The sequence below is a fragment of the Rhinolophus sinicus genome, chromosome 1, assembly GCF_057876585.1.
Source record: "Rhinolophus sinicus isolate RSI-liver-muscle chromosome 1, RSI-T2T, whole genome shotgun sequence".
Classification (NCBI taxonomy): domain Eukaryota; kingdom Metazoa; phylum Chordata; class Mammalia; order Chiroptera; family Rhinolophidae; genus Rhinolophus; species Rhinolophus sinicus.
The window spans coordinates 183,427,000-183,453,507 of record NC_142501.1 but is presented as its reverse complement, the minus strand read 5'-3'; the positions used below and the strand labels follow the sequence as shown (position 1 = coordinate 183,453,507).

At 38.1% G+C, this 26,508-nt stretch overlaps 1 protein-coding gene across 5 annotated transcripts in view; it reads left to right on the top strand.

Moving 5' to 3' along the window:
* Nucleotides 1-26,508, top strand: part of TBCK (TBC1 domain containing kinase) — a 179,130-nt gene that overhangs the window by 147,815 nt on the left and 4,807 nt on the right. For all 5 annotated transcript variants that reach the window (XM_019738922.3, XM_019738920.3, XM_019738921.3 and 2 more), the window contains one exon: nucleotides 6,539-6,698. In XM_019738922.3, the coding sequence (XP_019594481.3) occupies nucleotides 6,539-6,698 (160 nt within the window). The remainder of the gene's footprint in view (nucleotides 1-6,538; nucleotides 6,699-26,508) is intronic.

Sequence of the window (26,508 nt, the reverse complement as noted above, 5' to 3'; positions counted from 1 at the left end):
TTGTATATTTTAAAGAGGCAATAAAAATAGTTCTCTTATTGTGACATAAATTTCATCAGTAATGTTAATATTAATAGTTTCAAAGACAGTATAAAAGCCAAAGTGTTGTTTTCTTTAATAGTTCTAAATGTTTCAAATCGCCTGAAGTTCATATTAAGAGTGCTCTTAGTCATATAAATATAGGTCTAACTGATGTTATCTGTAAACAAATACGTGGAAGGGATGTTATTCTCATTTGCTTGAAATCAAGGTTGAGTTTTTGCACCTTTTTTTGTAAAATTCCTACTTTTCCTTAATAATAGAAGCTGTAGGAATGACAACCTCAGGCTTAAATTTTTAAATTTGAAAAACACACACTCAGGAGTTTTCATTATTGTACCCCGTTTTCATCCTTAGTAAGTGCTAATACTGCTCTTGTCTGTGTCCTAAAGAATTAATTTCTAAAAACTTCTTCAAAATAATTGAGAGATAGGGTTCAGAACAGGATAGATAAGGAGGTTTCGTGAGATTTTTTTCCATCCCATTTGGGTCTACATTGAAACCAGAATTAAAATTTCTGTTCAGTTGTATTCCCATATTTGAATGGATCTGGTATAATGTGGGCATGTTGAATAGCCACTGCTAGGAATGTCTCCTCTGTTTGGACTAATAGTTGTGAGAAGTACAGTCACTGTTAAAGAGCTCCTGTTTGCTCCGAAACCCATCTGTAGCCCAGGTCCTGAGTGCCTGTTTGAGGACCGGCTGTGCCAGACCTTGGAGAAACAAAGTTAAATCAGAGACTTGCTCACCGGGAGCTTACAGTCTTGTGGCTGACGTAGACACATTGCATAGATCATCACAATACAGTGTGAAATGTCCTGTGTGGCATACCCAGAGGGCCCTGGGAATGTACGGAAAGGCACCTAAGCCAGGTGATGCTCGATGTGCACCTTGAAAGACAAGTAGAAGTTACCCCAGCAGTGAAGAGAGAGAGGACATTTCAGACTGAAAAAAAACATACTGTCTGGGTGCACAGACAGGGTGAGGAGCACACATTAAGGAATTACAAGCACTGGATGTGCATTGCTGGAGTATTAGCGTGTGGGAAGTGAGACTAGAGAAGGCAAAGGCAGCTGCATGGAGAATGGGAACATTCTCCATGTTTACATGCTCACAAGTTTGGCTTTTATTCCAAGGGCTGTGAGAAAGTATTAAAGAATTTGAATTAGGCAAGCGGCATCCTCAGATTTGTGTTTTAGATCAGTGCAGTGTGGAGGAAGGATGAGAGTGGTGCTAACAGTGCAGGCAAGACCGGAAGGCTGGAATCACCCAGAGATTAAATGTGCATAAACATCCCTTCATATTTACTCACAAAGAGTGAGGTCTCTAGACTTGCCCTAAAATTAACCATTTTTACTGGGCCCTTTGGGTCAGTACCTCTGCTGGAGAAAAACCCAGAGAAATGACTTGTTTTTTTTGTTTTGTTTTGTTTTTGCTGTTTCTTTCCCTTTTCTCTTACTATGCATTGACAAAAGAGAACTCTATATCGTGGCGCTTCAAGTATTGATAGGTTGATAGGTAGTGGCGCCAGCAGCTTGGAAGGCCAGGAGGCGTTTAACGTCATTGTCACAGACACAAGTTACTCTGGCTTTGGCACAGTTCTGAAATTCATTTACTCAGCCAAAATGTAAGATGTATTCTAGGCACTATATTACATACACATTGTAAAAGTTTCATAGAAGAGATAAATACAGGTCCTTCTTATAAATTGTTTTAAGTCTTGGTGGAAGTTATGTATATTAGTATGTTTTATAGAAGATCAAATTGCTGCCATCAGAGATGTACGTATACTGTGGGAAGGGAAACTTATGGAGGAAATACGCGAAGGATAGATAATATTTGAACACTCAATTATGGAGAAAAGGTATTTAAGCAGAGAAAACTATAGGAGGGAGGCAGAACATACACTGGCAACAGTTGGTGATTCAGTTTGATTGAAATTAAAGTAGTTAGGTCCTATTCAAGAGGGCTGAACTGAGAAATTTGGACTCTGTCCTATAGACACGTTTCTCAACAGGGATGTGATAATCAGAACTTTGTTTTTAAATTTTTAATCTAGCAGTATTGTGAATAAAATAGACTTCCAGGGGAAAAGATAAGAATGGAGAAAACAGAAAGCTGCTATAATAATCAAAGCTCAAGATAACGAGTGTCTGAAATAGGCTAGTGGTAACGGGAATAGAGACAGGAAGATGCCGTAGAATGTGTGCCGTAGAATGTTAGGCCTTGCTACTGGTGAGATGACAAAAATGAAGTTTTAGACTGATTTGGGGGATGATGATGCCATTCAAAGAAAGGAATGATAGATTTAGCAAAGAAAAATAATATCTAGAGATATAATTTTTATATCAATTAATGCTATTTAGTTGCATTATATATGAGGAAACCATGGGTTTAATTCCCCATTCCCTTGTGGCTATTGATAATTCTAAAGGTATAGTCTTTAGAATTAAAAACTCTATTCCACTGGCTCTATTCCACTAATTATAATTAGTTAACATAGCAAACAAGGTGTGATACCTTCTTAAGTGGTCTGGTAAAATGCTGGTGTGCTTTGTATCTAGAGGTATGATGTTACTAAATGTGGTACCCAACAAATATGCTATGTCCTCTTATGATTTAGAAAAAACAGGAGATTGTTTCTTTGTTGAATTTTGAGCCATCAAATATTTTAATAGAATTTTAAAATATTTTTGTAAAGTAAAGAATCTATCTGGAATATGAACATTTACCTATGTAATTTGCCTGTACAATGTACCTATATTATTCTTAGAACTGATATTTCTTCTGTCTGCTTGATTATAGTATGGTGCATCTACTGTGTTTCCCTGAAAATAAGATCTAGCCGGACCATCAGCTCTAATGTGTCTTTTGGAGCAAAAATTAGTGTAAGACCCCGTCTATTCTAATATAATATAAGACAGGGTCTTTTATAATATAATATTATATAACACTGGCCTTATTTTAATATAATATAAGAGCAGGTCTTATATAATAATAATAATAATAATATAGTGTATAATATAATATAATATAATATAATATAATATAATATAATATAATATAATATAATATTGGGTTTTATATTAATTTTTGCTCCAAAAGACGCATTAGAGCTGATGGTCAGGTTAGGTCTTGCTTTTGGAGACACACGGTACTGGCAGTATTGTTATGGAGACTGACATATGAATATAGGAAAGTCTTCATATTTTAGAAACCTAGACGATAATACACATCATCCCAACCAGTTAATATTGTTCTAATAGTCCAACTTTTGTCACAAAAATTTTAAAGTGTACTTTTTCTGATCTATTTGTACATTGAGCTACCAGATTTTGTTTAATGTGAACATTTATTTCTGTTACAAGAGCGCGCTTGAATGCTTTTGGTAATATCTGCCAAATGGAATGTTGGATTGCGTGGTATGTTTCTGGGAAGGGGAACAGCTTACTGCAAGACAGGGTTAGGTCACAAGTTCCCAGAGAAAAGTCGTGTTTAGTAGCATATATCACAGAGTGCTGTCAGGGTAGTAAACAGCTCTGTTCCAACACCTGACCAGGTGACTGCCATATTAACTGGCTGCTTTCGTGCTTTTATAACTACTATTATTCCATAGTCACTAATTTTCCAGTATGTGGCTGAACACATCATATATAGAGACACTCAAATGTGACTTTACATTGTAAAGCTTAAAACAGTCTAAGCATTGCCTTTTCTCTTTTATTTCTGATTTTCAAAGAAGAGAACCTGATTGGCTCAGCCTGCATCAGATATCCACCTTCACCCTCCCACTCCCTGCTGTGCTGTCAGTCATGTTTGCAGCAGGATTATCTGATACAAACATGACAGCCTGGGCCACCCTTTCATCTAGGTCAGTCATTAGTTGACGGTGGGCAGGCAACCAAAACATGTCTGCTATAGCGTTTAACTAGGATAGGTTTGTATTGCTTTTGCTACTGTGAAAACACTAGAAAGAAAAAAATGTTCACAGTTGATAAGGACTTTTATAAACACAGAAACTCTCCGGAAACTGATTCCGACAGGCAGATGTAGATACATTTGCTGAGAATATTTGAGTTGTTACGCTCTTTGTGGTATCAAATTTTTTTCATTTTAAAGTATATTCTTACTGAAAATAAAAGTACCACCAGAGTAATTATATGCTGAGAACGAAGTTATTACTGGTCATGAAAACTGCGGTTGAAAATACTGAATAATTGTAAATGTTTGAGAAACTAGTGCTGATGAAATCCAAGGATGATCTGCCCGTGATCATAAATTCTCTGTCTGTTCTAAAAGGCTCTAACTGAACAATGTACACTGGGATGCTAATGTTTATCCTAGCTCTCTTTTCATTTTTCAGAACGTCTGTAGTCCTTTATTAATGCCAAATGTTTTAAAGGAAAAAATGATGAAGCAGCAGCTGACTAGAAAATTTTAAATATATGTGATCGATCTCCACCATCATTCTTGAGAGTAGGCGCCTCAAATTTCTCCTGTCTCCATTAAGGACAGAGAAAGAGAAACAGAAAGAGGGATGTAGTACTCTGAAGATCAACCTACAAATTGGGGCAGTTAAGAAACTGTCATAGTATCGATACATAATTATAATGTTCCCCCTTCTACAGTGACGACTGATGAGTTTGAGGAAAGAATATTAGTTGCTTGCTTTTAAAATTCTATGACTTTTCCATTTTTTAAAGAATGGATCTAGAGTGAAAATTTAAGGGGAAATACCTTTGTTGAACACATAAGCATCCCTTCGTGGTCATCGTTAGTGATTGTTAAGGGAGGTGCCCAGACTTAGTATAAACTAGTCTTTACTCCCTTTCTAGCCTTTCTCTACATTGTTGCCCAAGTGCAAATGTGATCTGTTACTTCTCTGTTTAAAACACTTTCTGATTTTCATTGTTCTAGGAGAAATACCAATATTGGCAGCATGATCTATAGGGCCCTGCATGGTCTGACCTCTGCATCCATTTCCAGGCTCGTCTTATCTCATGCCACTCTGCTCTCTAAATTCCTCTGGCAGTAGCCTTCACTCATGTCTCCTTATTGGTCGTGTGACTTTCCAATATAAGCCTAACATTTCTACCCGAAATGTTTGTTCTTTCCACCACCTTATCCCACCTCCATTCCATCCCTTTACCTAATTAACTTTTATTAATTCTTCAAATTTTTACTTGGCCATCACTTTCTTTTTCAGTGAAAATCTTCCCTGTCCTCCCCAAATGAATACATCTCTTTTAGAACCGTTTTCACTGTTGTTATTTTGTTTAAGTTATTTGATAAATAATAATATTTAAGAATGTCTTCCTTTTAATAGACTCTATAATCATCTGTTTAATTACTTTGGAGGGCATATTTTTTTTTATTTCTTTAAGATCTTAAGATAGCTCTAAATATTTTAAGCTAATACATGCTTTTCATTCCAAAATTAAAAGCAATAGTGAAAAAAACACATCAGAGTGCTTCTAAAGTGCAAATATAATAAAACATCGCTCCCTTTAGAGACCATAAAATTGAAAAGAATGGAAATGTCAGCTAAGTTGACTTGAGAAATAAACCAACAACCGAAGTGTTTCCAATCAGTGCTGTTGACCTCTAACAGTTCTAAATAGAGCCCCATTTAGCAATTGCTTGCCCAAAGTCGATAGGCTTTTGCAGTATCAGATTATATCTGAAAATATCCATTTGGCTACATTACTTTGAGAGCTTTAGGATAATCATAGTAGTAATGAACTGCAAAGCATGAATGTTGTGCAACCAATGAGATTGCCATTGATTTGCTGCATCCTGACCACTTTCACAATACTTCATTTGATCAAGAAAGTCTTCCTCACATCTTTGGGCAGTCTTCTTCCTTTCGCTTTTCCATTACATTTTCACATTTAACTGTTTGGGTTTTTTCCTTAAAAGTGCCTTATTTTGTGTAGCTAAAATATTCATGTGAGCATGGAAAGTTGTTTAGAAATGTTAAAAGTTCAGAAGAAAACCAGAAATAAAACCAGTGAATTACTGGCATAGTAATTAGTAAAAGTTTATTGTGCAAACACCAAAAAGACACTTTGCAAACCAAAGCATGGAATGAGGGTCAGAAGCATATTGTTACAAGCAGCTTATATAGTGTGAAGACAGTGACTTTATTTTTCACAGTGTTTGGTCACAGGATTAGAATTTTCTTAAATGAAAAGGAATTGGTTAGTGGTTACCTCCTATCAGTTTGGGGAACAATTTAAGTTTCCCTTCTGATTTTCAGAGGCATAAGCAAGAAGTGACCCAGGTCAAGTTAGCCTCACTTGTCTTGGAAAAGAAGCTAAATAAGCTTCACTTGTAGGACTACACTGGTTTTGTCTGCTCAGGGAATTTTCAAGTCTGGTCTCCATTTGTGTTTGATTTTAATGGTACTATCTTCTGGGAATCAATTACCCCTGTGAGTTTCCCTCTTACGCTCAAGTCTGCACACAAATAAATGTTTTCCTTAAACGTTCCTTCCCAGTTTTATTCGGGGCCACATTTCAGGCAGCATCAATATTCCATTCAGCACTGCATTCACCACAGAAGGGGAGCTCACCCAGGGCCCTTACACGGCTATGCTCCAGAGCTTCAAAGGGAAGGTCATTGTCATCGTGGGGCACGTGGCCAAGCACACAGCAGAGGTAAGTGTCCTCAGAAGTGTCCTAGACACGGAATGATGCATTATCACCTGCCTACCGTAACAGGTGGTCTAAAAGTTTATTTCTTCAGAAGTCGGCCACAAATGAGCTTTGCAGATCTGTCTACATTCTTACATAGAAGAGCCTGTCCACCTTTTCCCAGTAAAAGGATTCAGGTTTTCTTCCTCAGTGTGCAGCATCAAGATCAATAGTGAGCTTAGAAAAATCCAAATAATAGCCTAAGAGCCTAAGGTGTTCTTTTTATTTTTTAACTGCTTTCCTTAATTGCAAAGAAGTAATGTCAATTCCCTCTATCTGATAAAAACAGTGGGGCTTCATTAGAGACTCTGAAAGCTGGTCATGGTGGCATTTGTTGGATTTGGGGGTTTTGTTTACTGTAGACTCAAAGCTTTTTGATAATAGAGAATTCAGGAAGGATATCAACTTTCAGATGGGAGGAGTATATGAAAGAATGAGTTGGCTTCCCTCTTCCCTGGCTATGTTCTAAGCAAATTGAAAAATAAAACAAAGAATAGCATATGGAGGTCAAAAATATCACCTTCATTTTTTAATAAAAGACAAGTTGGAGAATATGGTTTCATATGGGAGCCATATGGGTTTGCTCCCAAATGCCCCAGAATTAAAGAACATATCTAGATTTAGGCAACACTGAACAAGCACAGCCCTTTTTCTAAAGGAGGTGAGAATGTGCTCCTGGAAAAGGAACAGGGGTGGTTTTCTCCCTGCAGGAAGCTTATTCCCAAGAGAAAGAATGGCAGGACTGAGCCTTTCCAAATTTACCAATGAAATAAATCACTCCACTTCCCAGGGCAGAGTAAATACAGGGACAAAAAAGAAAGGTAAGAAATAAACTTTGAAAAATGTACTCAAAGAAATCAGCAGTGGAGAGAAAATGTGTATATTCCTTTATGTCTATATAAATAGAATAATCCAGAAATGTAGTCAGATGATTACTTTAATACTTTGGGCCATTTTAAGCATCTAGTAATCCTTGTCTGAGAAGTACAGGGCTAACGGTATAGCATTGGCTTTTGACACCAAATGAAGGTCATCCTGGCTGATGACATTTAATTTATCATATTATTTAATGATATTACTTATAAGTCGTAATTCTCTCACCCCTCTTTTATATAACTATATCTAGTGTCTGACAGTACAATCTAAATGCACTCATTTCAGAGAAAGTCTATATAATAAATGACTAATGTTCAATTTTAAGTAAATGAGAACATTTTAGAATTAAAGCCATGGTATCTAAATATCTTGATGTAATTTATTAAATAACAATAATTTATTTTCCAGTACTACTTTATGTATGACAATAGTATAAAATGTGAATTTTAAGTATTATTTTATGTGTGATGATAGTATCAAAGTTCTAGAGTTTGGGAGTAGCATCAGCAGAATGGCAGAGTAGGCAGCTCTAATATCCCATTCATTCACAGAAACATTGAAAGCAAGTAGAAACTGTACTATGTGAATGAAAGCTGCAAAAGCAGACATCTTTGTCTTCTTCCTGTCCTTAGGGGAAAAGCTTTCAGTCTTTCACCACTGAGTATTGTTGGTTGGATTTTTTCGTATGTCCCTTTTGTCATGTTGAGGAAATTATTTTTCTTAGTTTATTGAATGTTTTTATCATGGAGTGGTGTTGAATTTTGTCAAAAGCTTTTTCTGTACCAACTGAGATGATTATGTGTTTTTTCCCCTCCTTTCTATGAATGTGGTATATTGATTTATTTTCATATGTTTAACTACCCTTGCATTCCTAGCATAAATACCACTTAGTCATTGTGTGTAATTCTGTGTTCCTAAATTCAGTTTGCTAGTATTTTGTTGAGGATTTTTGGATCAATATTCATCAGGGATATTTGTCTACAGTTTTCTTCTGTCAAGGTCTGGCTTTGGTATAAGAATAATACTGACCTCATAGCATGCATTAGGAAGTGTACCCTGCTCTTCAATTTGTTGGAAGAGTTTGAGAAGGATTGGTGGCAATTCTAGCCAAAGCAATTAGGCGAGAAAAAGAAATAAAAGATATCACAATTGGAACATGCATTAATATCCCAGAGCTCCAGTAAAAGGTAACACAAACTGGGTGACTTAAACAACAGAAATTTATTCTCATAGTTCTGGAGGCTGCGAATTTGAAATCAGGGTGTTAATAGGGCCATGCTTCCTCTGCAGTTCTAGGTAGAATCTTTCCCAGCCTTTTCCCAGCTTCTGGTGGTGGCCAGCAATCCTTGTCACCCACACAGTAGGAGAAAATATTTGTAAACTATGTATCTGATAAGGATTTAATATCAGAATACAAAATTAACACACAAAGATTAGTTATGTATCTCTTCACTAAGAACTTCTACAACTCAACAACAGAAAGACAGCAAAGTTTAAATTGGGAAACTATTTAGACATTTAAGACATTTCTCTGAAGATACACAAATGGCCAAAAAGCACATGAAAAGATACTTCACATCACTAGTCATTAGGGAAATGCAAATCAAAACCACAGTGAGCTACCACTTCATACCCAAGTATTGGCAAGGATGTGTAGAAATTAGAACCTCCCAGGTGCATGGCTGAGGGGAGTGTAAAATGATGCAACTTTTATAGAAAATAGTTTAGCAGTTTGGCAATTCCTTCAACATGCAAACATAGAATTATCATATAGCCAGCAATTTCACTCTTAGGTAAATAACCAAAAGAATTGAAAACAAGGTTTCAAACAGATACTTGTATGCCAGTGTTCATAGCAGCATTATTTACAATAGTCAAAAAGTGGAAACGATGCAAATGTCTCTCAACAGATGAATAAACAAAATGTGGTATATACTACTCAGCCATAAAAAGAATGGAATTTTGATATATGCTACAATGTGGATGAACCTTGAAAACATGCTAAGTTGAAATATACCAAACACAAAGGACAAATATTCTATGATTCAACTTATATAAAATACTGAGAATAGGCAAATTCATTGGGACAGAAAGTAAATTAGTGCTGTTAGGGGCTGGGCGGTGGGTGGAATGGGAGTTTTTTTGTTTAATGGGTACAGAGTTTCTGTTTGGGATGATAAATTTAGTAAATAACTAGTAGTGATGGTGGTACAACATTGTGAGTGTACTCAATGGCACTGGATTGTGTACATAAAAATTGTTAAAATTGCAAGTTTCATGTTATATATATTTTACCCTGATATTTTTAAAGTTACAGGGTTTGATGTGTTCAGACTACCTCACTTTCCCCAGTTCATTTGAGCTCTACAATTTTTGGTCAGATTGTAATGGAAAATCTTTCATAAGGGCAGTTCTGATCAGGTCTCATCTTTTTCCCATGTGGGTATTTAAACAAAAAAAAAGGCAAAAACAAACAACAAAAAACATTGTTTCCAGACAGGTAGCAGTTTTTCTTCTAAGTTGAAATCTGTGCATTGCAGCTGGCAGAGTCCTATTTTGAAAAGACTAAGAAAGCCACAGTTGAATGCTGTGAAAGAAAGCAGAGGTGCCAATTCTAGTCAGTACATTTACAAATTATCTTTGCAGATGTTGATGATTTTTATTTCAAACTCATATTTGGACTTGGGAATTTTTTGTTTTCAAAACAGTCAGCACTGATTGTAATTTTTCTAGTTTTACATCTTCTTGATACCTGGGAAATGAGCTACTGAAAATCCAACAAATTAAAATATTAAATAAAATAGCATACAACTCAATAAAACAAAACGGCTCTCAGTATTGAATTTAACAAGTAGTAAAATATCATTGAACAACTTCAAGGAAGAGTCAATGAACCACTTGTCTGGTATGAGACAGTATTAAAGTCTCCCATGTGACATACAAATTAGGACCTGAGTGACTTTTGTAATACAAATATGAAAGATATACTCTACAATGACCAGATGTATTGAATTGTATTGAATATATTGCCTAAAATCACACAGCATACAGAACAGATCTGAGAAATACTGCTTATTCATGTACCTGAATAATGATAATCAGAAGATATATGATACCGTTTTAATTATGTATTCATTAACTATTTCCTGTAAGTACAATTGATTAGCAATTTATTGCTATAAGATGGTTTCTTTACAATTACCTTCACAAGGCTTTTGTATTTGGCCTAGCTTCCCCATTAAATACATCAGAAAATCTTTAGAATCTGCTATTTCTTATTGAGATGAAACATTGTTTCCTCCCAGAATAGGGCCAAATACAAAGAAAGGAGGACTACAAAGATTTTAGTTTAATTAGGGTCCCATGTAGATGCTTCCCTGTGCCAGAATTAAGTTCTAAATATCACTTGTCAGTTAATCTTTATTTCACCTTATCCGACAGGTTAAATAGTGAGCTGTTACATAATCAAACATATCCAGATATTTTGTGACCAAAGTTATATAAGCATCAATGACGGTCAGATAGTACCGAGTGAGTGGAGTCCTGAGTCTCTGAAATGCGTACTCCTGCTCCAGGGCGGATCAGATTTTGTGCTGATCCTTGCTGCTGTATGACCAAGTTTAACTTGACAAGCCACACAAATATAGACTGCATCTGTTGGTAGGGCTGATGGGAGTAGGATGACCTTTGTGTCGAAACAAGGATAAAGTAAGTTCAAGCTTTGTGTCACATTTTAAATGAAAAGCATGTCAGGGTCTCACTCTTGTCTCATTACAGACAATCACCTTTTTAAAACTCACATGAGACACTGCATCTTCAATTGCTAAACTGAATTAGATCACCAGGGCATAGAAAGAAAACCTGCCAGCATGATATATACAGAAAGCTTCATTAAAAACAAACAAACAAAAAAATCTTACAAAACTGAACTGTGCTGAGTTAATCTCAGAGAGCAAGTGTATAAATCTGAACAGAAGGCCACAATGATTCAGATCAATGGGGGGGCAGACATAGTCTACTATCCATATCATGACCCCATAAAAGGGTTGTTATTCCTTGAGCAGCAGACTCAGATTTAAAGGAAATTTTGATTTTTAACATTAATCAACTACTGTCTAGCGGGAAATGTGTGGTTTGTTTTGATACTCGTGGCAACCATTACTCACACTACCCTACTTCCAAGCTAAGGTCAAAGTGTCATATATCTCAGATTGACAAAACACCATCGTGAATTCCCCTCTTTCCTAGAAGTAAATTATCATGTTTAGCAAGAATGATGACTTAGCACCATAGCATGCTTTAATGTGTTAGTTATTTTGTCTCCCCTGTAGGAAAATAATGTAGTGGGATCCATCTCTAGAGCTAGTGATGGTTCTCAGACGGGAAAATGGCCAATAACACACACCAGAACAAAATGAAACTCCAACTGGTGTTTCTCTACCTTTAGTGAGTCCTTAAGAAAAACTGTAACTAAACATCATATTGCTTTGTTAGTCACTGAAACTCATAAGACTTTAAAAATCTCTATCTATATTATACTTTGTGGTTATCAGATCACTTAGATTTCGTCTCGGCCAGTGTCACATTCGATAGCTTATCATGAAGGAAAGAAATTGAAGGAATTTTTGACTTTCACTTTGTCTTGTCAGTTCTTTGGAAAATATTAGGAACAGATGATTTTACCCTTAAAATGTTAATATTCTTGACGTTAACTCAGTACTTTTATGTCATTAAAATAAATATTCATCTGAAAACATAAGAGCCAATGGCAAGTAATAATCCATGGGTGTTATTATTCTTTCCTTTAAAACAAAACAAAGCAAACCACCTCCAAAAAAGACAAAAAACAAAAATAAAAAAGAGCAAAGCATATATATTTCTGATTAACATTTGATTCAGAAACCTAGACAAGAGACAATTTTTGTGAAGATTCTGTGACTAAAGAATGTGAGTGGCTGATGCTTTCTACACATGGCATGTAAGAATTAAATTTAAAATGTAGTACCCAGGTGCTACATCTGATTTTCAACTGAAAATAATCAGATTTATATAGGCAAATCATGACATTGCAGCTATTTTTTAAAATTATAGTCTAGTTATGTTTATTGACACTCCCCTAGAGGCCCAAGTTATTTAGCCTGTTGGATGTTAGATTGCAAGTTAATTTGTATTGCATGCAGTCATGTGGGGCTTCCACTCTCTCGTCCCACCCCTCACTCCCTGGATCCCTTTTCTCCGTCCCTTTTCTCTCTCTAGTCCTGTCTCCTTCCTCTCTTTGCTCAAGCTCTTTCTCTAGCTTTTGGTCTCAGGCTTCAGAGATTGTCCTACTCCATGTGCTCAAAGGGAACCAAATGACTCTGAAAACACTTTTAAACCAATCCAGCATACTTGTATGTGTCGTCCCTATAGTACACTTCTTGGGCTGCAGATAGTACCTGCCTAGTTCTTCAGATTAATAGTACTTTTAAAGCACTCTTTATGTGATCTTTTACCTGTCAGAAAATGTATTAGGCCTCTTTATAATTGTACCTTCAGCATTTTGATAATGGGAACTGAATGTCCTTTATGAGTTCCAAATATACAAGGAATTCTTTCCCTATCTTGTTAGACCTATAAGCACTGGCTGTGGTGAAACTTGGCTTTCTTCCTGACTTCTCCTCGCCTTCTTGTCAGCAAATGTTTTGGTCTGTGGGTTTATGTCAGATTATAAGAAAACATTTTAGACATTAATGCAACTTGAGCACACTAGACATCATATGAGGCATAACAGGGAAAATTCTACATAACTGCATTTGGTAAGTGATGGGGAATAACTTACAGACTCATGAACTAAAACCTGTCCCAGAGAGTCCCTATTCTCATAGCTTTTCAAAAGTTACGTGAAATAAAAATCGGGGTAGGAGTTGTAGTAAAGGGGACTTTAAAACACCGAATCTGGACTTTGGTTGTCTGTTCTTTAACATGTTTACGAGAGGTGTTTTGTATATAAGCAGTTTTTTAAAAGATGGAGAGAGCTCATTTCCAATTTCCCGGAAAAACTGCCAAGTTGTCGCCTCAATCCTGTGATCTCTGGCACCTCTACTGGTGACTTGTCACTGGATGAAAGTTATTTTGTCTCAGTACGTGTTATTCTTCATACCCACCCTGCCCTCCACAGCCCACCATGTAATTAATTACTACTTACCACAGGAATGTTTGTGGCTGATAAAAAACGAACCACAGACACCCTCCGGCTTGACCTACAGAGGTTTGGACTTGGCTGTGATCCATCACAGCTCTAACTGTTTTGAATCTGAGTTTTTATTGTATACATTCTTTTCAGAGCATAGTATACTGTATGTAATAGGACTAGTGGCTTGGACACAGTATGGGTTTACTGTTCTCGGTTGTCTAGTGTAAACAGAAGTTAATGAATGATTGTTGCTGCTATTCTAGTCCCAACTATCACAGATCAAAGGAAAATGTACCAGGGGGCTCTTTCGAGCTCCTGATGCCTGATGGTATTAAATGGTGGAATTTTATCAAAGAGGCTATCCTTTAATATGAGCCAGTATACTTTTTTATTAGAATAACAACTATTTTCAAACACATTTTATGTGATATCTAAAATTGCTTTCTCCTATTTTTTTAACGTCGACTTTAAAAAATTTCCAGGTAGCCATTCCTGGGAGGACTTGTTGACACTATATGCTATTGTTAAACACTAATCTGTAAATCTACAGGAAGATCCCAGTTGCCACATGCATAAACACTAGGTCACTATCAACTACCATAAATTTTAATATTAAATGAATTAGTATAAAGGAAAACATTTTTAACCTAGAGTCCATCATGAGTTTTAGAAGGTCTCTGAATTAATTAAAATTATATATAAAGTATTGTTCGTATTTGCCATTTTTTTGACAGAGGACACTTCTTACCTTTCATCTGATTGCCAAAAGTATATGTGACTCAGTCAACTGTAAGACTCAGTAGTATATGTCACTGCTCCATTATAAATACTGGGGATGCCAAAAAAACGTATACACATTTTAAGAGATGTTATCTATGATCAAGCAGTAGTTCGCTGCAATAAGAAGTGTCTGGACGCTGATGGTAACCACTTTGAGCACCTCTTGTAATGGCATAAGTCAAGCATGACTTGCATTCATTTCTTGTTATCGGTATATATTGAGTATTACAATTAATATGGGTTGTTTTTTTCCTTTTTTAAAATGTGTATACATTTTTGGCACCCCCTGTATTTTACCATGAACACTGTAAAGCCCTACTTTACATCCCATTGGGAACACAGCTGCCTTTTAAATTTGAATCTCTGCAATGGCAAGGCGTTGTAAATGGCTCTCCTATTGAAGGATCAATTGGAGAAAGGAAAGAGGAGGAAGAGAAGAAAAAAGGAAACTTACCTATAGTAAGGATTTACAATGAGTCACGCTCTTCTACATGATATCTAGTTGAATCCTCCCAACACCACTTTCAGTGTACCATTCAAGTGCATTATTAGTACACATTTAACAGGTGAAGAACCTAAGGCCAAAAGTGCTAAGTGACTTACCAAAGATCTCACAGCTAACCAGTGACAGAACCCTGATTCAAACGCTGTGCGGTCTAACTACAAAGTTCCTATGCTTTCTTCCATACCACCCAGGCTGTTTGAAATAGTGGATTCTCTCATCTTCTTAACTATTAGCAACACATTATATAGAAAGCATTGTTTGTCTTATCACCCTGTTAACTAGGTCTGAATTTCTCTCATCCCCCTTCCCAAATGTCTTCCATCAGGTCACTAGTATCTGTGCCTGTCTTACTGCAAGTGTACACTGTCCCTGCCTGCAGCCCCCTTCCCTCCCCCGGTTCTACCCTACAATCAGAGTGAACTTCTTGAAAAGTAAATCTGATCATTGTCAAAATGCCTCTCTGACTTCCCATTGCCTTAAAAAGAAAATTGAAACCCTAAGATGATATATTATAGAAATGTACACTTGAAACCTATATAATTTTACTAACCAGTGTCACCCCAATAAATTTATAAATAAATATTTAAAAAAAGAGAGGAAGAGAGGGAGAGAGCCAGGGAGGGAGGAAGACAGAAACCCTAATCATGGTTTATAGGACCTTTTATTATCTGGACTCTGCTTTGTTTTCCAAGCTCATCCCACCCTGCTCTCCCCTCACCCTCTTAGATTTCAGCCGTAATTAACTACTTATAGTTCCTTATGCACAAACTGTGTTCTGTACTTCTGTCTATTTGGAGCATTCTTCCCACTCTGTTCACCTGGGTAACTCCCATTTGCTTGAAAGGCCTTTTATATGGAACTCTTTATAAAGGCCGCTTTCTTCACTCCTCACGTCTGGGACTAAGTCCCCTTCTCAAGTGCTCATAGAAAACCTCTGCATTGGGACCACTATCATACATAGAGCTTCTGTGTGCATTAGACAATAACCCATCCTTCCTTAGGAAGCACACAGCACCTTGTAAGGGCACAAAGCTTGGGGAGAGGATGGGCTACATTTCATGCTCCACTTACCCCCTCTTCCCGTTCTCACACTCAAGAGCCCAATTTGCACAACCATATAAGATGGTTCTCTGTTGTATTTGTCAGAGGGCATTGTGATGGCCTGTTCTCTTATCTGCATCTCCAGCTAAACTCAGGGATTGTGTTGTATTGTATTGTATTCACTGTTGTACCCCCAGCCCCTGGCCTTTCGGGTAGTAAGCACTCAGTAAATATTTAATGGTTGGATTCATGGCTAAGTTAATGAATGAACACGTGAAAAATAATAGTTTGCAGTCAACTGTGCGTTTGCAGGAATTGGTAAAAGGGGGAAGGCAAAAGAAAAAACTACTAGTGTCAACTAGTTTAATTCAAGACCACAAACACTGAGTGCCTACATGATGTAATCTATTGTGAGGAAACAAACGACAAGGACGTAGTCCGTTGCCCTCATAATACTTCCACTGCAGTTAAGAAGATATGTGTACAACTGATTAAAACTCGAAGAAGAATGTGGCATGTGCTATATGAGATTTATAATTGAAGCTCTAGAAAATCAATGAAGAGGAAGAAATGTCTTCCAGTTAAATGAGAGATTAATAAAGCTTCATGGAGAAGGTGATAATAGACCTAGACCTTGAATTATGGGTAGAATTTCAGTAAGGAAAAGTGTTGGGAGGAGGACCATAGGAAGGAACAGTCCAGGCAAAGGAAGTAGCACAGGCTGACTGGAAAGCACAGGGCTTCTTGGAACAGCATTTTAGCTGCAGATAGGGCTGTTTCCAGATAGGAGAGTCTGATTATAGACGCCCTTGAATGTCATGCTGCGGAGTTCACATTTTAGTGGTGGGGAGCTATTAAAGGTTTTTAAGAAGGAAAGTGACACAATCAGCTGTATTTTAGAAAGTCATTTGGAAAATTACTTTGAAAGTGTCTTCCCTCTCTTTTGTCCTTGATCCCAATGAAATAGAAACTTTAAAATACCAAGAACCAGAGACCAGTTTAAGAATTGTACTCTCCCTACATTCCCAGTTTATTTCAATGCTAGATTCTTCCCAGAGTCTACCTTTATGTTGACCTTCTATCTCAAGCTTGCAATTTCCCACTCTAAATAGTTTCTAAGCCCCCAGAGTTAGCAAAGCTCAGAGGGCTGTGGGGAAAAGACAACAGAAGGGGTTTGTCTGAGGCTGATAGCTGAAGCTCTGCAACTTGCAAAAGGAGACTGGAGAAGTGGCCCCACTGCTTTTTGCCTCTAGTAACATCCTGTCACTATCGTCTCTTACCTTATTTGAGACACTAAAGGATAACCTTCTTATTAACCATTATATTCAGGTATTTATAGAAAGATAAGCAAGTATAGTTCTAAAATAAAGAATTTCTTTTGTCCTCAAAATGCAAAGAAATGTTAGACTTAATATTATCAAAATGAAACTTTCAGTAAGAGCTTTTAGGTGCTATATATTAGGTCCTTACTGACCAGATAAGCAAGCTATTCCTTGGAAGGGATCCACAGATCTTGACTCACCTTGCTTAACGATAATAGCCCTCTGAAGGAAAAAAAGCTTTATACAACAGTAACTGAGGTCTCAGGATTTCCTGAGGGTCTTCCATGACGTTACCATGTAGGCAGCAGAGTGCCAGGTAAAATGGAAAGGGAAAAACTAAAAGCACAGGAACCACTTAGGAATTAATTCAAGAGTAATCAGGGTCTCATATGGAATAGGAACAAAGGAAGGAAAAGAAAGAATGGATCCAAGACAAATCACGGAGAGAACTGGCACGGCTTGGTGCCTAATTGAATGTGAAACTACAAGAGGTGTTTTGTTTGTTTGTTTGTTTGTTTGTTTGTTTTAACTCAAAGATAACCTTGAAGTTCCCAGATTATGTTTGGGCGGAGGTTGCTGATACCTTTAACAGAGATAAGGAAGAGGAAAATAAAGTAGATTTGTAGGGAATATGATGAATTTTGGACATACTGAGTTTGAAGTGCTAATGGGACCTCAATATAAAATGTCAGTCAAGCATTTAGAGGTTCAGACTAGCATTCAAAGGAGAGTTAAAACTAGATGTGTATACATAGAATCCTTTAGTTATGAAATGAACACTTAGTATTCTACAATACAGAAAAATGATGTAGGGTCTTTCTTTGTTATAATTAAATGTAAGAGCTTATAAAGGCATTATTCTAGAAAGGAAGACAAATTCCAGGTGATAGCCTCAGCAAGAGATTATAGAAAGACCATTAAAAGATATAACATACTTGCTTCAATAAATTGTAAAAAGCCATTGTCTCCATTATAAACTAGCTTATAATAAGAAAAAGTGCTTTAGGGCAAATGATTGGTAGAGGAAGTCAACAAAAAAAACTAGAGGTCTAAGGAAAATGGAAGAGGAAGGAAAGGAAAACACCATTTTGACATGTAAGGAAAAATATTTATTATTAGGACTTCAACAAAACAAAAAATTGAATACAAGTTGCACGGACTTATATTATGCTGGGATATCATGTGCAGATATCATCTTTATTTTTCTTGCTATTTTTATTCAAAAAATATACTTTAAAAAATTTAAATCCTCTTCCTTTAATTGTCATGACATTTTGTTAGAATTACACATAAGAGAGTACACTAGAAGAGACAAGATAAATTTATATCGCACATTAAAATATTAATTTATCTTTTTTTACATACCTCCTGAGTGGCCCACATACCACTAAAAATTACCAAGAGTAGAAGTGAAACTTTCACTGCATCCTCTTCCAAGTCTTTCGGCTCCTTCAGTTCTTTAACGGTGGAAATGAACTGCAGAGAACGTCTCTCCTCTGGCTGCGCTGTGGACTTCTACATTAAAATTATCACACTTTATTATTTTTTATTTCTATATTTATCAGCTTCATCATCAATACTTTTTTGTGTAAATGTGGGTTTTTTTATAGATGACATTTAAAAACATCATTTTGAAAATTCATCTTACCTCTTTCAACTCCTACGAGTTGAGTGAAGGCCCTGTTAGTAAAGGTTAAAAGAAGATAGCACTTGACTGTTACCAGCACCAGTGAGATAGATCCCTTCCTATTTGCCCTAAAGTCCTTCCCACCTCCTCCACTGGGAGTAAGGCTGATTCACCTGTGCCTACCATACTGCCTGACACCCAGTAAATGCTCAAAAAGTATTTGTTCAACGAATGACCCAGTGATTGAGCAGATGTTAGAACAAATACTATGTAGTAGACAGTGTTCTGGGCATTGTAGGAACAGTAATAAGTAAACCACAGTCCCTGGTTGCATGGAGCTTACAGTACACTGGGAGAGACAGTCAAGAAAACACATACATCAAGTGGTGATAAAAGCTAAAATGAAAAGTAAGGTAGGATGAGGGAAAAGAGCTCTGGTGGCTTATTTTCTTTATAACGTGATCAGTGAAGTCCTGATTCCGAGTGAGATTTAAAGCCACTAGAATATGGGGAACAAAGGGTTTTATATGATCTGACTTTTTAAGAGAATCATTCTGGTTGCCGTGTAGAGAAATACTGTAGGGCACAAGGATAAAGCAATCAGACAAGAAGGTACTGCAATAATCTTCTTGTAAGTAAGAGGTGAGAGTAGCTTAGACCAGGAGATGAGATGAGAGAGGTTGAGGATGAAAGAAGGGTTTGTAGATTTGCAAATCATGTGAGACCTCATAGACCATGGAAAGACCTTTAGATTTTATTCTGAATAAAATGAAAGGCCATTAAGGGGCTTTGAAAAGAGAGGTTAGGTGATCTTTCATTTTTAAAGGATCACTCACATTGTGTGGTGAATAGACCTGGGAATAGAAATGAAAAGAGATAGAAAGCACAAACCCGTAGATTAAAGGAGACTTAAAAGACATCCATCCATCAGTCACAGTGTGTGGACCTTGTTTGAATCCTGATGAAAATAAATAAATTGTAAATATAGAAAATTGAATGATGGGTGGATGGATAGATGATGTTTGTGAAGTAATTGGAAATTTGAACTCATACTAAATATCTAATTATATTAAGGGATTATTGTTAATATTTTCTAGGTATGATAATAGTACTGTGGATATATTTTTTAAAGTCTTTTTATTATTTGAAAGATACATATTGATATATTAAATAGTACATGGGATTTACATCAAAACTATAAATGTGGTTGAGAGGAGTTGGTGGGAGGAATAAAGGAAATAAATTGGCTACGAGTTACAGTTTTGAAGCTGGGTGTTAGTTACCTAATGGCTCATTATACCATTCTTGTCTGTGTTCGTGTGTGTGTGTGTGTGTGTGTGTGTGTGTGTGTCTGTGTGTGTGTGTGTGTGTGTGTATGTACATTTTTTTAGTAAAAAGAGAATGGAAAGAGATGAAATGGAGACAGAAACTATAGGCAACAAAAAATTAAAACAAGAAAACACATTAAGTTAGTGCACTACAATTATTTATATATTCCCTTACATTACACAAACTGTTAAAAATATTTTTAAGATAAAATCTTAACACTATCAAATTTCGTAATTTCAAAGATTGGTTCCAAGAGTAGAAGACTAATGTACACCATAGCATGGATTCTGAATATCCCACACACCATTAGAATAATTATCCTTAAAATAAACATGGATCAGAAAGCCTGGTCTACATAATGACTGTTTTGTAAACCCTCCCATTTTATTGTTGTGGTTATCGCATAATTAACCGTTTTCCAGTGTGTAGATATTTACCTGTTCTGCTCCTTTCTACTCACAAGTGCCTGTGTTAGGGTGTAAGAGGATCACTGACCTTGTGTTCACCTTCCTGGTTTTGCCTTGCTGCTGCTTTTACTTCTGTGAGTGAAATCAGGAAGACAGCCACTGCCTGACTGTTATTAGATATTACTACTACGAAAACTGGTCTCACACCTTATGTAGTACCTGTTATTCAGCATTAAAGCGGTATAATTGACATATAGGAATTGTATATATTAAAGGTATACAACTTTGTGTTTTCATATATGAGTACATATACGTTATGAAATAATCACAAGCAATCTAATTGGCATATTCAATCACTCACTCACAGTTACCATTTTCTTTCTTTTTTTCTTAGCATGTTTCAAGTATACAATACAGTATTGTTCTACCTGTTATGCATAGTAAGTGTAGCCACCATGCTGTACATTAGATCTCCAGAACTTTCTCATCTTCCATAACTGAAACTTTGTACCCTTTGACCAACATCTGCCCACCTCCTCCCCCTCGGCCCCTTGCTCCTGGCAACCACCATTCTCCTCGGCTTCTGTAAGTTTGATTATTTTTGTTTCCACATATTAGTAAAATCATGCAGTATTTGTATTTATGTGTCTGGCTTATTTTACTTAGCATAATGTCCTCCAGTTTCATCCATGTGATCACAGTGGTAGGATTTCCTTCTTTAAGGTTGAATAATATTTGTGTGTGTACGTGTGTGTGTGTGTGTGTGTGTGTGTGTGTGTGTGTGTGTGTCTCACATTTTATTTATCCATTATCCGTTAATGGACATAGGTTGTTTCCATGCCTTGGCTATTATGAATAATGCTGCAATGAACACGGGAGTGCAGATATCTCTTCAAGATCCAAGTGTCATTTCTTTTGGATAAATACCCAGAAGTGGAATTGCTAGGTCATAGGATAGTTCTATTTTCAGTTTTGCGAGGAGCCTCCATAGTGTTTTCCATAGAGGCTGAACCAATTTGCAATCCTACCAACAGTGCACCAGGGTTCCTTTACGTGGTTGATTTAAGAAAATAAACTTATGTAATGTTCTTAAGAAAATAAACATCAGTGTGTTAATTATAAAATATTTGAATACAGAAAAAAACGTACTCAGTTATGGGAGGAACACAATAAAGATTGAAAGAAAAAATGACATTTCAAAATTATATTTTGATAATCGAGGGACGAGATCAGTGGAATATTTCATAAATCATTCCTACCTCTTTCCTACTAATCTATGTCACAGCTCTTATGTTTCTAATTGGAATCACTGAGATGGGCAGTTGAAATGAACCAGACCTTTATTAATGACCCCAGAAATCTCTTAAATAATCAGGACAAGACAGCACTTGAGTTATATTAACCCACGGCCACACTGTAGCCTAGATGGAGAAATCATCCCATATTCTATTTCTTATCTAAAATACGCATGTCTGAATTGCCTAGCCAAACTCTTAGAAATAGGTACATAATTTGCATGAGGTATCAGCCTAGCCCCAACCACACAGTGTCAGAATTATTAAATGTGCATCATATTTTCACTATTCCAGATGAGTACAGAAGAGGACAGTTAAGACTAATACAGCATCAGTCTCACATCCATAAAACCAAGAAAATGAAACTACTACTGCTGCTTATTATAGGATAATTGCCAGTTTCCTCACTCGGTTCCATGCCCAACCAAAAGTAATACTGTATTTCCGTTGTGGGTCAGGGGAAGGAGTGGACAAATAAATGGAAGCAAGAAGAAGACTAGCTCAGTTGGAGCTTTGCCAAGGTGCTAGCCAATTCATGCCAGCTGTCCAGGCACAGATATGAACTTAAAACTCACAAGGCCAAAGCTTCACATCAAGAAAATGGACTGTCCTGTAGTGTGCTCCTTGCAGAGGCGTGCAGAAGCCCCGTTTCCTTAGCTTCCTGCTGCTACTGTGAGCTCTAGCCAAACCTGTGTCCTAGGACATCCAGTGACAAGCAGCGTGATCTTGTCGTGTGCTCCTCTCTAACCTTACCTATCCTCAGCCTTTCATGAATGTCTTGGCTTAGGTTAACCTGCACTGCTCTGTGGCAGATCAAAAATCCTTTTCCTCCACTCACTCGTACAACTTGACTTCCTCTGGACAAACGTGCCAGCCTCTTAGTCCAGGCTAAGTGCCAGGTAAAGAGAGAACAAGATGGAGTGGCACTCATGAGGGCCTGCCACTGCCAGACAGTGCTGCTTTGAGATGTGCCAACCCAGGCCCCAACAGAACCTACAGACCAGAGGAATGAAAAATGCAAGCACTTTGCCCGCTGCACGCGGGAGACACCCAGGAGTACCACCCACCAGTGGTGCAGCTGCCCTGCAGTCTGAGCCCCCAGATGCTGTCCCAGCTCAAACCACATCCTGCCAGCTCCAGTGGGGCATCGCCCTGTGGCTCAGTTGGTTGTGCAGCTTGAGGAACCCCATGCTGTCCACATGGGACTTGGTCTCACAAATCCCGGCCCTAGGAACATGTTAGCTTCTTTGTACAAAGTAACTTGCTCTCCACACAGTGCTATGCCTATAAAAAGTGTAGTTTGAGGGCCCAGACAAACCTGACCAGCAAATAAATTCCATTATCTGATAAAAGGATTCTTAATGTTAGCAACACAATAGAATCACCTGGGAGGATTAAAAAAAAGGAAAAAACAAAAAACCTGAACCGGGCGCTCCGTCCTAAAACACTCCACTTATTACTTGTCTGGAGTGGCCTGAGTTTCACTGTTTACTAAAAGCACCCATGATGCTGGTGACTTCATAACCACTGGGCCAATGTGATATCCTGCCACTTCCAGCAAGGAGATTGCTCAGGAAGTCTAGGTTTGTGATTTCTCCTCGAGGTCAGGCCTCTCCCAAAGCTGCAGCTTACACAAGGCCCTTAACCAGCAAAGCCCAGCGCCCTGTGTGTTTACTCAATAAAACTGCCGAAGCCCTGCCAGATGGAGAGTAAAAGATGGATGACACCCTGAACTCTTCATGCCCGGTCATCCCCTGTCCCACCACATACCTTCTCCAGGAGCGATGTGACCTTTTTCACAAGCTGGAAACCATCCCTTTCTTCCTCCCTAACGTGTCAAGCTATAGCCATGGAGAACCCTACCTGATCAATGAAACAATTGTGCCCATCACATCTGGTCCTCATTCCCTTCAGTGTCAGTGAGAGAGGATGGACAGGTAGGAAGAGCTCCCACAATCCCCATTAAATTCAGAATAACCATCCATGCCACTTGATATTGCTTGTTACTATTTCCTCCACTGAACTATAAGCCCTGCAAAAACTAGAGTAGTGCCTGGTACGTAGTAGGTACTCAGGGAACTGTCTGATTGATGAATGAATGAGCGAATGAACGAATAGATGGAGAAGAGTTGCTTCTGGAGTGGAAAAGACAGGCGCACCGTTTGGGGCCAGTATTTAATGGGGACAGTTGGAAACACGAGCAGTGCAACTCTCTTCACCTGAAAACCCATCGTTTGCTCTTCCTTTACTTAAGGACGCCCGCGCGTTTTTTTTCAAGGCACCGAAACTTGTCATGTCCTCGTCCTCTATTTCTCCTTTCTCCCCCAGACCCCGCACATAGCAGCACCCTGATTTTTCCAAGGTGCTCTATGTGCTGCTTTGCCTGGACCACTTTCCAGCTCCACAGCAGGCTCGTAGTTCGGCCCCTCCTTGCAATAGCAGTGGGAACGGTTTCTGGCTCCACAGCAGAGTTTAAGAGAGATTAGTTAAATGTACAGTAAGTCCTTCCCTGCTCATTTTCTGACTTCTACAGTGTTTCGAATGTACTGAACGCTAAGACTGCTTATCCACAAGTCCTTCTGAGTGGTGGTAAGTTTATCTGAGCATTCCGGCCTACATGGTAATTGCATTGCCGCCTGTGGGAGAAGGAAGCCAAGATGTTTCGGTAATCACACGGTACCAGAGTCTGCCGTCTGCACTTGACTCGGGCAGATGAATGGGTGCCGCTGTTCTTCAGGGCCAGGGTTCAAAGAGGCATCAGCGAGAAGAACAGGGAGAAGACTAGCTCACGTTGGCACTCTAGGTTACCTGATACCTTTTGAAATACAGCTGCCGTATTTTTCTTCAACATTAATTACTACTAAAGACACCTTCTGTGGCTTGAAAAGAGTATAGGATCTGAAATGTGAATAGCCCTTTAAATCTCCGTAAAGGCACTGCAGAGAATGATGGAGAAGATAAGTGGGGTCACACAGTAGTGAGATCCATTTATGTGAGTTGTTTGCAAGAGTGCTGAGATCCCAGTGCTGCAACGTCTATCCCACCTGTATGCTAAGACTTTTATTTTTTTGGCTTAAGACCTTTCAAAAATACTGTCCATGGACTACCTGCTTTAGAATCATCTAGCGGTGTTTATGGAAAACCAACAATCGAAAAAGTACCACATTCCTGAGCCCCAGAACAATAAAGCAGAATCTCTGGGGCCGAGGCCTAGAACATATCCTGACCAAACCACCCAGCTAATTCTTTTGAGCCATAAAGTCTAGATTGCTGCCTTGAGACTTCACCGAGTATTAGGCTTCAAATATTCTCAAGGTGCAAGAGCACTGTGAGCAGATATTCGTCATTTTTTATGAAGAATCTGAGGTCATATTATGAGGAAGTTATCGCGAAGAACGTGAGGACACAATACCCAAGGGGAGGAAAAGGATACCACCAAGGGGAGGGAATAGAGACAGAATGGCCAGAGCCAAAGGAAACCTTCCTTGCTTCATGCTTTTGCCCCAGGTTATATGTCGTTTGTCACAGTTCAGTTCAACAAGCGTATATTGAGCCCCTGTCATGTGTCCATCAGTAGGGGTGAAAAGAAAGAGAACACGTTCACAGTCCTAGGGGAGTTTACAGTTTGGTAGAGGAAGCAGACCCTTAAATGGGCAATTTACATATGTGTGGTCAGCCAAAGGTAGGGCTATGCATAGAAATTTGGGGGAGCTGAGAAGAGGGGTTCCTGATTGAGACTTAGCTCCCAGAGAAGGAAGTACCTGAGTAGGGAAATAAGTAGAAATTAGGCAGATGGGGTTGGGGGTTCAGGGGGCTTTTGAGAAGGAACTAAAGGGGGCCCAGGAGCTGATGGGAAATGGAGCATGTTCCCAGTGGAGGGTGACCTGCACAACCAGAGGCCCTGAATCCTAAAGTGATCCATTTATCAGGGGCATAGCAGCTTTGTCATAAAGTACAAGTAATGGAGAAAGGATTGGATAGTCCGTGAGCCTGGGTGGGTGGACAGGGACCAGGTCAGGGAGATATGTGTATGTCTCGGTAACTCTTCACAGTCCTGTTTTGCTAGACATCTAGAAGACTTCTTGGATCAGGCTTTCAAATTCCTTCCAAGTCATGGTCTCAAATTGTACATTGTGCTGCTCCAAAACATATGACGACCAGTTCATAGGCCCTCGCTGGGACATTGTAATGGCATTGTAATAACTAATACGTTGGCAATAATATCAAAAGTGGTTCAATGTAGATTTGAGAATATTTTGACTATCATTGGAAGGGTACATGAAAAATAGGAATGATAATGACCTCTCCAGAGGGAGACCGAGAACAGAGGTAGGAGTAATCTACTTCTCACTATATGCTCTTTCATACTGTTTGAATTGTTTACCATGTATATGTGTTGCCTATTCAAACAAGCTTAAAA